At 38.0% G+C, this 13,606-nt stretch overlaps 1 protein-coding gene across 1 annotated transcript in view; it reads right to left on the minus strand.

Annotated features, from left to right (window-relative positions):
• Positions 1-13,606, minus strand: part of ZNF292 (zinc finger protein 292) — a 66,873-nt gene that overhangs the window by 19,710 nt on the left and 33,557 nt on the right. Inside the window, exons 2-4 of the mRNA XM_024201821.1 lie at positions 3,604-3,758; positions 2,954-3,032; positions 1,989-2,124 (exon numbers count right to left, since the gene is read on the minus strand). Of these exons, the coding sequence (XP_024057589.1) occupies positions 1,989-2,124; positions 2,954-3,032; positions 3,604-3,758 (370 nt within the window). The remainder of the gene's footprint in view (positions 1-1,988; positions 2,125-2,953; positions 3,033-3,603; positions 3,759-13,606) is intronic.

The following is a 13,606-nucleotide window of genomic DNA, read 5'->3' on the forward strand; positions in this document are numbered from 1 at the left end:
CATGTAAACATCTGAAGAAAAGGTTGCAAACAAAGCCAAAGAAAATGTTGAAGTCTGATTTATTTGCATTAGTTTCTTGCATTATTAGGCCAGAGCACAGCTACCGAGAGTAGTCAAAGTCCCCTTGAGCCAAGGGCTCATCAGGCTGACATGGTTAAGACACGAGAGACAAGGTTGGTGAGGTCATATCTTTTATTGGACCAACTTCTGTTGGTGAGAGAGACAAGCTTTCAAGCCACACACAGCTCTTCTTCAGGTCTGGGAAACAACTACACTGCATGGTTAAGGCACATCATTTTCATAGCCAACTGTACATAAGAGAATGATGTGGCCATCTTTGACGTCCTAATCTGATGAATCAGATACCTACACTTTGCAACTGGGTGAACTGGATGTGGCATTTCAGTAGGAGATCAAATGAGACTTGAACCCACAGCCTTCAGATTTGTAGTTGAGCACCATAACTGCTTAGCCACCACACCTCATGGTAAGAACAGTTGAATGTTATTTTATTTTGTGAAAAACAAATCAATATGGTAAGCCTCATTACATCTTAGTTTACACATTTGAAGAAACAAGGCAAGAGGCTTTCTTTAAAGTAAGCTCAGGACTCCAGCCTTTTAAAAATTAACTGGAGCCAGGCTCACCATTCTGTCATATCTAAGTCATTTGGCAAATGTGCCTTGCAATCTCAAAATTGGTATCAGCATCAAATTTAATCAAGATCTTTCAATTAAACCTCATATGAAGTTTCTAAGACAAACGATTTGTGAGACACATGGCAAAAAAGTATTAGAAGAATTTTCAAAATACAATAATCCCATATTTTTTTCAAAAGTTCAAATCTCTCAAGAACTTCCATGAATATTCTCAAATTTAGCAACAATTCTCCTAATGCCATGGAGCACACATGCAAATCTGAAATGTAAAGAACCTTTGAGGATTTTAGAGTGGGGGACAAAATTGCTTAAATAGAAAGTGAGCCACAGTCTTAACTACAGAAAGGCTACAAATGAAAATAATAGATTGGCTTTGACTTTATAATGGAGAGAGAGAGAGAGAGAGAGAGAGAGAGAACATGCAAACAATACAAACACTATGTGTTATTAGCAGGTGTATCGTGTGAACAAAATACGAATCCCTGCCACAAAGTGTGTCTAATTTTAAAGAGACCACGTGAATCAATCAATCAGTGGATGTTTCCAATGTTATACAGGTCATTTAACATTTAAAAGAAGAAAATTAGCATAAAATTCACTTTTCAACAAATCTGATTCACAGTGCTACGTATAGCATAGCTGTAACCTATTACTGTACCAATAAATGTGAAATCCAAAAGCTCATCTAATGGAGCTACAGCGCATATTTATAGGTAACAGAAGTCGAGTTTTTCTATCCCAGTGTCTGAACTGCAAAAAAAGGAGGACTTTACTGCATAACCATAGCTAAAATAGGTATTGAAGAAGAAGCCAGAAAAATCCATTCACCTTAAACCTGTTCAGGGTTCTCAAATGCCATACTAATGCTTACAGTTTTTGGTTTTAAAAAACATATATTTGTATTTCAAATACAGTCCCAGTTCTCAGGAAAGATTCAAATCACTGCAATCACTTAAATCTGTAGTGTGTTAGTAGTGGTTTCTTAAATGTGTTTTTTTAAGCATAGATGGAGGTAAAGGTTTCAGTTTTCTATTAAACATATGGCAGTCAAAAATTATAGTTGTGTCTTTGGTTTACTTACATACGGACAATTTATTTAAGTACATCCGGATTGGCAACCTGAGTACCTACTTTTACCCTATCAGAAAAAAGCCTGGTTACAAATCCCACACAACAGAGTTTATAAAGGAAATGGCAAAAGATCTTCAACTACAGCAACACTATATACAAAGCAGTAATGTTGTAGCACTATTTGTATATTTGTTAAGAAAGTGAATTCATTAAATAATTGGAGAGGCTTATTTTTTCCTTAAGCCATTGTAAATTTACCTTTATCCTCATCCAGTGGTTCCTGGGAAAGAATACTGCACAGCACTGGATTCTTCCACACCCCCTTCTCTTGAGTAAGTGTAGCTAAAAAATGCAATTCACAGCTACCGTTCTCCATCAACTTTTCATGAGCCACCTAAAGAAAAGTGTTAGATATTTCACGACTATGGCAATGACAAACGACATAAAACCATATGCACTCAGATTTTTTTTAAACTTAAGAGGAAAACTTCAAAAGTAAAACTTGTCCCTTTTTGTAAAACGTCAATTCTAAAAGACTTAATACAGTAAGTAATTTCTAATCCCTATATGTAGACTATTTAAAGTTTCAGTTTAAGTATAGTAAGTGTTATAATGTCCACCTTGTACATTAGGATAATTTTGATAGGCTTCAAAATAGAATTTTTTTTGTATTGGGATTCTAGCACTACTATACCTATTGAACAACTGGGATGCGGTCTTTAAAATAATCAAGGTCATCATCATACCACCATGAAGTAACCCTTTTGAATAACAAAATACTCTTAAATGCATTGGTAAAAATACATGTTGACAGGTGGCAGTCTTTTGTAATATGGTTTGTAATTTACAAAAATTCAATTAGAAAAGGCTAGCTATTTCAGCAGGTCACAGAACGCTTATTAAGAGGAACACACATCTTCCTTTGAGCATCCCTTGAAGTATTTCTCAACAAATGGGACCAGAGGTTCATTTTGTTTTCACCCTAACAAACTTTGACTACAAAGCTGGCATATCAACTATTTCATAGAGAAAGATGTGATTGACAACTTAATTACCTAACAGCACAAAGAACTTCCAGCTGAATGACTTTCTCCCACAGGAAACAAGCATAGAGTTAATCTTAATTCGTGTGACTCAATGTTCCCAGGTTCCTAAACTGTTTTTTAAAAGCTGGTGATCCCATCTTTTCTTAGTATTTTTCTTTATACAAGAAAAACTCTCACCTGTACAAAGGCTTGAAACTCTTCCCATTGATTTTCTGGTAATTCAAGAGGCAGACAAAGTAAAAGTTCAACACAGCTTCTGAAAGTCAAATAAGAGCATTAATGCACATGGCTTTAAGAATGCATTAAAAAAAACCACTACACCCAACTTGTCTTTCAAGTGTCTAACAAAGAGCCATTATCTATTATGCTGCTTAAAATCCACAAAAAATCCTACAAATATATAGCTTATTTATTTATTAAATATATATAAAAAATAAAAAGGGGCATCTATTCAAGGGTGTAGGTGCTTTGCCAGAAATTATAACAAATAACTGTCTGCAGAACATCAAACTCCCCATCTATACACAAATCAGATTTCCCTCAAAAGTCCAACCCTGCACCAGTCCAGGTAAATAGATGTGCCTTGCAGTGTGCCCTGGAGGTCAACAGACTCTGCCTATTTCAAACTAATAATGGGTGCTTCTGTCAATCACAACTGAGAGAGAGCAGCGTTGGGAGAGAAGCAGTCTCCCAACTAGCAAGGTCCCAAGTCCTATGAAACAAACCCAACTCTTAAATTCAGGCCAGAAATGATCAGGTAGCCAGTGCAAATGGCTTAAAAATAAGTTATCTACACACAGTATCCAAATAATTGAAAATATACTTACAGTGCTAAGCGCTCAAGCACAAAGGCTACTTTTTCACACTCAGAGGTAAGGTAAGGTCGTGCTTTCACGTAGCTTCGGATTGCCACTGTGTATACCTGCAACAATGGCAAAGGATCTTCCGATGTCTTCCACTTTTCTGCATATTCTAGAAGTGTCTGTTTAGAAGGCAGAACATAAAGTGATCACAAAATATATTCAACAATAGTGATTCCCAGACTTATATCTTCTTCCTCCTTAGCTAGTCCATCTGTATGTTCTTGGTATGATAAGGTATGAGTTCCCAAAACTTTCCAATTAAATAATGCTTTCTTTAGACCTTCAGCAAGAGGTTTTTATGAAAACTTATCTGGAACTCAAAATTATGCTATCCGAAGAAATAAAAATTGACTCGACTTTGACCTTCTCCCTCTCCTCATCCTCCTCAATCCATATACTACAGTTTGGCAACATTTTAAAACTTGAATATTCAAGGCCAACATTTTAAAATGTAGATGTCTAAAGCTAAACAGCAAATCCATATTTGGGAATGTATACGGGCAGCCAGATTTTCAGGGTGTGTGTGCAGAACTATGGGTCTGAAAGTTCACTTATTCAGAAGCCTAGATGATGGGGTGGGTATCTAAGGCAACTAAATCTGGAAATTTTAGCTGTTTCCTTACTTTCCCTACCCTGAGAGAGCTGTTTCTCAGGAGTCTGCATCCTCTCTTCTGCCCATTTACCTGTGCCATTTAACAGAAACACTGTCTGTCCTAGAAGGAAAGCTGACTTGACAACTTGGATTCTAAAAATATAATGCATGAATCCCATGACATTAGCCAACCAGGATTCAAATTCACTTCCTATTTGACACAGGAATACTTACAATACTCTCTAAACAGGATCTATTGCAGTGATGCCCACCGAAGTCTGAAGAGAGGGTGAAACAAAAGAAGAGGCATAACTGCCCCTTTCATATCAATTAGGGTTTGTGGCCTCTGCGATTCTACAGCTGCAGCATTTGGTATTTTCCCAAGATGCTACGGAATTCAGAATTTTTGTAGCGGAATTTGCCATTTTACTGCAGCCAGGCACGCAAACTTTTGTTTTATAATTCTGTATCCTGCCAAGACCTGCCTACAGCTGCCTGTGGCTATCTGGCTTTCCATAGAAGGGAGAAAATCATTGGATTACAATGCACTGTTACCCCGGGCATCCAATCTGTACAATGGCTCTGGAAAAAATAATATATGATCCTGTAATTAAAGACTGCATCATAATGCATTTGCACAAGGGGACCAAATTATGATTGCATGGGCAACTGTAAATCTGGCTTTCCTAACTTCCACGTGCCTGCCTTTATAACCTAAACAACATTTTAACATGGTTTTATTTTTAAAGGACAAAGGTAAAAATATTTTTATTATATACAATTGTAATGACTTCCCCATCATGGACCATCAACAGGGTTTGAAATCTGAGCCTTTAGCACTGCAGCACACAGACTGCTACCACTTGAACTACAGGACTAACCACATCAGCTGGCAGCAAGAGAAGGCTGTTATTCCAGAGAGGAGATGGGTTGCTAGCACCATGTGCTGGTTCCACAGGGTGGTTGCGGAGGGGAGCTCAACCCATCGCTCCTTTGCCACCCTGGGACATGGGGGCTCCTGTCCCACATGGCCCCCTACAGATGCAAAAATAGGCTGCTGGGGGGGTCTGTGCTGAATCTGGGGGGTTTATGGGTGGAACCAGATTTGTGTATCTCTTCCCAACCCCCGGATTTGGAGGCGCTCCTGCCCCATCTGGTGTCCGCTGGAGGTGGTGGTAGGAAACTGGGCTCTAAGTTCAGGGGGAACCAAGCTTGGCTCTGTCTTACCCCAATACTGTTACAAATGCTCTGGCAGCTTTCTAAGTGTTCTCAGTGTTGAAGCTGCTGCTTTGGGAGCTATGCAGCATTAGCCTAGCCTAAGTGCGCCCTGTGATTTGGGCAAGCTGCTAGAAGTTTCCTGACACACAGAGAAGGGAAATGGTGATTTATTTATTTTTTAACACTCTCCAACTAAACTAAACCTCAATGGAATTTCATGGGACAAAGAAAAGGCACTGCTATAGCGTCAGAGGATTCGCCCTGCAGAATATCAAAGGTCTGCTGTACACAATTGATAGAGCTTCTCAAACAAAAGTACACAAAAATCCTTATAATGGAAAATGTAGGCAACTAAAACATAGGGGCTGCTACCATCTCCTTCTATAATTAAAGGATTCAGAAGAAAGCTTGAAAAGTTTTAGCACACAGATTTTTATTTTAAAGCTTATTTACATGTGATTTAGTGGCTCACTATATCCGCTGAGTGTTTCTGAGATGGCAAAAGCTTAACAGTAATTACCATTTGAACATTTAAAAATCTGTCTAGTCAACCAAACATTTTTAATGAAACCACCAGAATTTCATTAACATTAGATTCACAGACTTTAATGCTAGAAGAGACTGTTGTGATTGTCTAGTCCAGGGGTTCTCCACAAAGTTATTACATGGGGGGTCGCAAGCTGTCAGCCTCCACCCCAAACCCCGCTTTGCCTCCCACATTTATAATGGTGTTAAATATATAAAAAAAGTGTTTTTAATTTATATGGGGAAGAGGGGTTGTACTCAGAGGCTTGCTATGTGAAAGGGGTCACCAGTACAAAAGTTTGAGAACCACTGGTCTAGTCTGACCTGTACAACACAGGCCATGGGAGACTTCCCCGAATTAATGCCTGCTTCAAGTCCACTAACTGTGCTTGTATCTTGATTCAAAGTTTCTCCTCCACAACCACTAGTAAATTCTTCTAATGATGACTTACTCTCTCTGTTAAAATATTGCACCTTATTTCTAGTCAATTTGTCTAGCTTCTACCGCCAGCAACTGGTTCTTGTTATGGGTGTACTAGACTGAAGAGCCCTCTATATTAGATTTCTGTTCCCCAAGGAGGTACTTCTAGACTATGATCAAGTCATCTCTTAACCTTCTCTTGGATATGCTAAATAGACTCTGGGAAATAAGTCTCTCACTATAAGGTGTGTTTTCCAACCTATTAGTCATTCTTGTAGCTCTTTGAACTCTCTCCAATTTTTCAACATCCTTCTTGAACTGCAGACACCAGAACTGGACACAATATTCCAGTAGTTGTCGCACCAGTGCCAAAAAAAGAGGTAATATAACCTCTCTGCTCCTACTCAATATTTCCCTGTTTATATATATCCGAGAATTGCATTGGCCAGTTTGGTTACAGTGTTGCATTGGAAGCTCCTTGTCAGCGGATTATTCACCAAGACCCACAAGTCTTCTTCAGCATCACTTCTTCTCAGGATAGAATCCCCCTTCCTGTCCTTACACATTTGGCTTTACTGAAGCAGAGTTTGCCAGTGCCAATCAATCAGTCCAGATTGCTCTGCATCTGTGACTTGTTCTCTACACTACTTACTATTCTACCTACCTTTGTGTCATCTGAGAACTTTATCTCAGATAAAGGGCCGGCTCCAGGGTTTTGGCCGCCCCAAGCAGCCAAAAAAAAAAAAAAAAGCTGCGATCGCGATCTGCGGCGACAATTCGGCGGGAGGTCCTTCGCTGAGTGGGAGTGAGGGACCGTCCGCTGAATTGCTGCCAAATAGCTGGACGTGCCACCCCTCTCCGGAGTGGCCGCCCCAAGCACCTGCTTGCCAGGCTCGTGCCTGGAGCCGGCCCTGTTTCCAAGTCAAATGATAAAAATATTGACTAGCACAAGGCCAAAACCCTGTCCTTGGGGGACCCCATTAGAAACTCAGCCACTCAACGATTCTGTATTTATAATTACATTCCGAGAAACTATAATTTAACTAATTTTGAATATATTTAATGTGTGCCATGTTGATTTTGTATCATTCTAGTTTATTGATTAAAGTGTCATGCAAGAACAAGTCAAACGCCTTATAGAAATCTAAATATGTTACATCAAACACTATTATCAATCAACTATGTAGTCTCACTAAAATAGATCAAATTAGTTTGACAAGACTTATTTCTATAAACCCATGTTAACTGGCATTAATTCTATTACCCTCTAATTCTTTATCAGTCAGGTCTCGTATCAGCCATTCCATTATTTTGCCCAGGATTAAAGTCAGGCTGACAGGCTTATAATTATCCAGGTCATCCCATTTACCCTTTTAAAAATACTGGCACAACATTAGCTCTCTTCCAGTGCTCTGGAACTTCTCCCATGTTTCAGGACTTATTGAAAATCAACATTACTAGCCGCAAGACCTCTGAGGTCAGCTCTTTTAAAACTCCTAGATGCAAGTGACGTGGACCGGATATTTAAAAAATGTCTATCATCACCCTTTGTTCTGCTGGTGTGGGAAATATGTTATCATAATTATATGATAGGAAAACATCATCTGCTTCCTCCCCCTCCATACAGAACAGAAATAGTTAATGACCACTTCTGCTTTTTCAGCATTATTGTTAACAATTCTACAATGTCCAGGTAGTAATGGGCCAATTCCATTGTTTGTATAAAAAATGAAAGGAATACTCTTTTAAAAACTCCTTTTTATTGTCTTCAACTCTGCTGGCCACAGATTTCCCTTTTAGTCCTTTACCAATTTTCTATGCTTCCTAGCATCTAACCTATACTATCAATTCCCCTTTTTCCCCATTTGTTTTATATTATTTACACACACACACACACACACACACACTTTTTATCTCCCCTTTACACCACACTGTTATTTTAAACCAATGTAGCCTTTTCTTTCTTTACTGGCTTTTTGGGCATCTAGTAAAATGTTCTTAAAAAGAGCTCCTAATTATCATTCGCAGTTTACAGTTTAAATTCTCTCTCCCAGCTGATTCAGCTCATAATTATTTTCAACTTTGTGCAATTAGCGCTTTTAAAGCACCAAGTATGTATATTACTGTTTTGACTTTATTTTGTTTGCAAATAAATTTATTCTAACCTGATTTTTAGTTCAGAGATCAATTAGTCTGTATTTGTCAACGTTTGGTCTGATATAGACTTCCTCGTGCTGGATGATGGAGATACGAAAAAGTCATCTGCAATTTCTAGAAATTCCAAGGATGTTTGAGTACTTGCAGCATGAAACCTCCAGTATATACATCATTCAGACTGAAGTTCTCCATTATAACAGATTGTTTTCCTACACATAAAGCTAGATGTTCAGAGAACTGTCCATCCTGATGTATAGTGTGATTTAGTGGTCCAAAGCAGACATCATCTAGTACCCCATGTTATGTGCAGAACATTAATCCATAAGAATACAAGATCATTTTCTTCTGAGTTATCAGTGACTCAGAAACAGGCAATGCCATTTTTGATAGAATGTCACTCCACCATCCCTTTTGCCTACTCGATCTTTCCTAAATAAGTTATAACCAGTGATTTTTAACATTCCAATCACGTGCGTCTTCCCATCAAGTTTCAGTAATACCAACTACATTGAATTTATGCTCATAAATGAGCAATTCCATTTCCTTGTTTAGTACCCAGACTCTTGGCATTGGTGTATAGGCAAATATAGAATTCCTTCTTTTCAAGTGCCTTGATTAATTTTACTCCTGACATTTTGATTTTGTGCTAAATGAGTGCCTCTTTATTCCTCTTGCCTTTCTCCACCAAACTGGAAGACTGGCAGTGGTGAGGCAGCAAGGAAAGGCTGCTGTGGTGGGGAGCTGCCAGAGCCTTTCCAAGCTGCCTCCCCTACCAGAGGCTTTCACAGACACATGTAACTACACATTGTAGTATGGATGCAGCTTGCTTTTCATTGCTGCTGCCAGTAGTGTGCAGTGTAAATGTACCTTATGTCAAGATTTAAATGTTAAAAAAAAATTTCTACCACTATCCCAGAACACTATTCCACAATGTAACAAGTCTCATTTTAAAGATTCCTTGATATTTAGCCTCGTCTGTGAAACTATACTAGCTGTGCAGAATAGCTGTGACCAGTGTATGAGAAACAAAATGCCTTTACCCATTTTAAAGCTAGTTGGAGTTTGTGAGTAGTAACTGACACAACCATAGGTTAGTTTTAACTTAATTTTCATTGCTTGTCAATTTGTCACTAGTTTAAAAATGATTATAGCCTTTAGAGAAATATAATTACACCAACAGATGGAATTAAATAGAGATACTAGTTAGTGCTATTGTGTAGTAGGACGGATACTCAATATCTTGAAAGAACTGTATATAGTTACCATTGACTTCCTATTGTCTGATTTTGACATCTCCCCACTTCAGCTTTGCCAGAACGGACACCATTCTTCTGAAATTTCTTATATACTCAACCAGAATTTTTTAAAAAAATAACTGGACTAAACACTAAGATTTGGCAGTTTAAAAAAAGTGAAATATTTCAGACTTTTTTCCAATAAAAATATCACCACAAAAAAATGAGTTGGCCTAGAAACTCCTCATTTGGTTTATCATCTGAACAATTTTTGGAAGGTTGGGTTTGCAAGTTATTCATTCACACCATGAGTAGTTCCATTGATTACAGTGGGAGTATTCATAATAGTAAAGTTAGGCACATGTGTAAGCATCTGCAGGATCAGGACCTTATCTAGGAGTTTATTATCTGAGAACTGCAAGCTCTATGCAGGCTAACTGGATCATACCCCCATTATACCAGAGCATCTCCTGCGTATTTAAAAATAGAAATATGAGACTTCCTTGCCAACCTGGAGGAGAAATAGGTTTATTGTTTAAGTTTTTTAGTTTTATTTGCTTGTTTATATTTAAGAGAGAGTGGGTGTATTGTGTGTTTTAAAATAAATCTAACATACTAATCATTTTTCATAAGTAATGACTATCTTAATGAAGTTTTATGCTTGGGACATACTGTGACCTACAATCTAAAGACTTCATACTCTCTGGCTTTGTCTAGACTAGGATTTAAAAGGTGTGCTAGAACATGTTAACTTTTAAAAAAATCTAGTGTACACAAAGCAGACAAGTGAAAACTTAAGCTCCTCCCAAGCTTTAATTCGACTAGTTATTTAAAATCTACATTACCCTGTCTACATTAGACTTTTAGAAGGTGTTAGCTAGCTAATGTGTTCTAGCAATATACTGTTACATTCTAGTTTGGACAGCCTATTAAGCTCTGTCTCTACTAATGAGAAAAGCTTATTTAAAACTGTTTTTCAACTAAGGGCTCATCCAGACTACAAATAGAACCAGGAAACTGTTTTCAACACAGCTCTCCTCATCTAGTGACAATATGGTTGCAATTTGTATACTATAAACTGCACTGTCCCTTTTTTTTTTTTTTTTAAAAAGGTGATGGGAATAATTGTATTGAAATTTGTTACCTTGGCTATTTCAAGTGTAGCATAAAATGGCCCTAGTACAATTTAACAGTTTGAAGCAGAACAGGGCTAAACTATGCTGCTTAACCTAGAGCCCTATCATGCTAGGGGACCAAAACTTAAGAACTGTTTTAGCTCGAATAGAGTTTTAAATGTAGGTTTGTAGGAGCTGGATTTTATAATTTACTATGAGAATTAATGTATGATTTAATTTCATCCTGTCAGCCACCCCTTTTGAATAGCAGAAAGGAATGACAGACCAGAACAATCCTTATGAGTGATTATGGTCACCCTTTTGTTTTAGAATAAGTTATAAAGCTACTATGGTTTCCTATATGTATTACAAATTAGGAAGTAAGAGACAGGATTCTCTATTGTATCTATGTTAAGAAGATTAGAGGAATGTTGAGGGTCTGAAGCCCCAATGTGAATTGTTTTAGTTATAAGATTTAGCAAGGCTTAATTTACAATGTATTCTGCTGAATATACAATACTGCGGTCTGTATACCTTTGAAGGTTTCTGTAAGAGATTGTTTGTGTGAATGAGGAATGCATGCATCAGAAAAAGATAAAGTGTGAAAGCCATCACAAATGTCCAGATGGTCAAGAAGAAGTGAGAGACTTGGAAAGACCAGGAGACAATTAGAAAACATCCATTGTATCCGATGTTACAATATGTTAGCAGCATTGACGACCTCGGAGGTGAGGCAGGCACCCCCGAAGGCGAGACAACAAATAAGAGATAACGATGGGAAGCCCGACAATAATCATCAAATGATAACACCACTTAAGGACTAATGATTACAGAATGACATTGCAAAATGCATGAACTCAAATGGGAATTTACAACTATAAAGCTGGGGTGTTTTGCCATGGAACTCTGGGTTCAGTCCTGCAAAGCCTGGGAGCATCGGATCGCGACCAGCTCCACACTCGTGCTCAATCTAACTGGCCATTAGATTGACTCGAGCTACAACAGACTGGTAACTATGAACATCACTGGCAGGATTATGTGTGTATGTGTGTGTGTCTAAAAAGCGTATGCTAACTGTGGTATTCTCAATAAATGCTGTGTATTTACCTTCCTCTATAAAGATCCCATGTGCTTTGTATGAGCATAACAGGTTCCCTAACACTGGCAATAAAGACCCATAAAGACTAGGTTTTAGTGTTCTTCCACCATTTATTTAAAAGGGAATGAAAAATGTAATTCTACTCTGCCTGCAGTAGTAGAGATTCATTGCTCCAGAACGTGGCATTTCCCCACTAGAAGAGTGAAACGGAGTTGGATTGTATCTGTTTCACTCTACTGCTGCTACTTTGGAGAGTTGTACTGTTGTGGAAGCACTACTGGACACAGTATGATAGGCACAACGAGAGAGTTGGAGAGTAAATAAAGCAGAAGGGAAGAGAGAAAGGCTAACTAAGCAGGAGGGAGGAGCCAGGCAAGATGATACAATTGTAATGAACATCTATTTTGGGGTCTGAATTTAGTCCTTGGATAGTTTTATGACTAACGTGGCTATGCCTACTAATATTGGAATAACCAAAGCTCACGCTTCAACATCTTGAAAGAAGCAGAATTCAGGAAAGGAATTTTTCCTTCCTCTTCCCAACCACCCTCATGTAACCAAAAACAAGTGGTCAGATGCACTATGGTTTTTGATTGGCTTTGCTAGAACTGATCTGTTTAAATATTTTTTAGAGGTAAGATATCAGCTCATAAGGATAAATGGTCTGGAAATGCAAACTGTATGTCCTTCACTCTTTGAGCCAACAGACAGCAGTGTTTGTAAGAGAGTGAGAGGGAGGAAGGGAACCACCACTGGAGTTTTTCACTCTTTACCTGGAAATAGGAGTAGTATTAATAGACTACAGTATAAGGGGGGGCTTAACCTCTAGCATCCCTCCAAAAATAGGATACTGCCATATTGGTCTCTGAGAGTTGACAAGTTTTGCAGAATTAACTACCTTCTTTTTACTAGATATGTTGGTCTCTCCAAGTTAATGGTGAAGCACAACAATGAGACGCTATGAGATACCTTGGACAAGCAGCAGCATTACTGTTCCTGTCTGTGAATACAGGACTTGTCATTGTGGCACCTTTCACAGTGAATTAGGTTCTTATTAAAACATTTTTTCTTAAAAACTGTAATGACAATGCATTTTATTCTTGAGAATGTCACTGAAGGAAAAACGTTTACTCTAATGTGCCTTCTCTTTTATTCTTCTGCACTGGAACTAACAAACATATGCTGAGCAACACTATACCTTTCAGTCCCAACTTAACATCACCGTTTTGCTTGTTTTATCATCTCCTAAATAAAGCAATAATCCTCAGACAGTCAAGACTATTTTTAAAAGTTGTGAATGGTGGAGCAAAGGACTGGTGACCTTATGAAGTAAAAGGGGACAAAATGGTGTTTAAGTTCAACATAGTTAATTTTGCACATTTTCTTAAATTGATTTATTTTTAAGAATCACATGCTACACAAGACTTTTCCTTAGATATAATGGTACATGACATACTGTACCAGGTCCATCAAATTAGTGATGGATATTTAAAGATGGGATTGTCAAAATGGACTTTGAATTTCCTCTTTTATTAGTTCATAACAATTCATAGAATTCTCCTTTTATACGAAAGGAAATGTTTATATGGAAGCTAATAGGGCACG

Source organism: Terrapene carolina, unplaced genomic scaffold, assembly GCF_002925995.2.
Source record: "Terrapene carolina triunguis isolate 2854851 unplaced genomic scaffold, T_m_triunguis-2.0 Scaffold42, whole genome shotgun sequence".
Classification (NCBI taxonomy): Eukaryota; Metazoa; Chordata; order Testudines; family Emydidae; genus Terrapene; species Terrapene triunguis.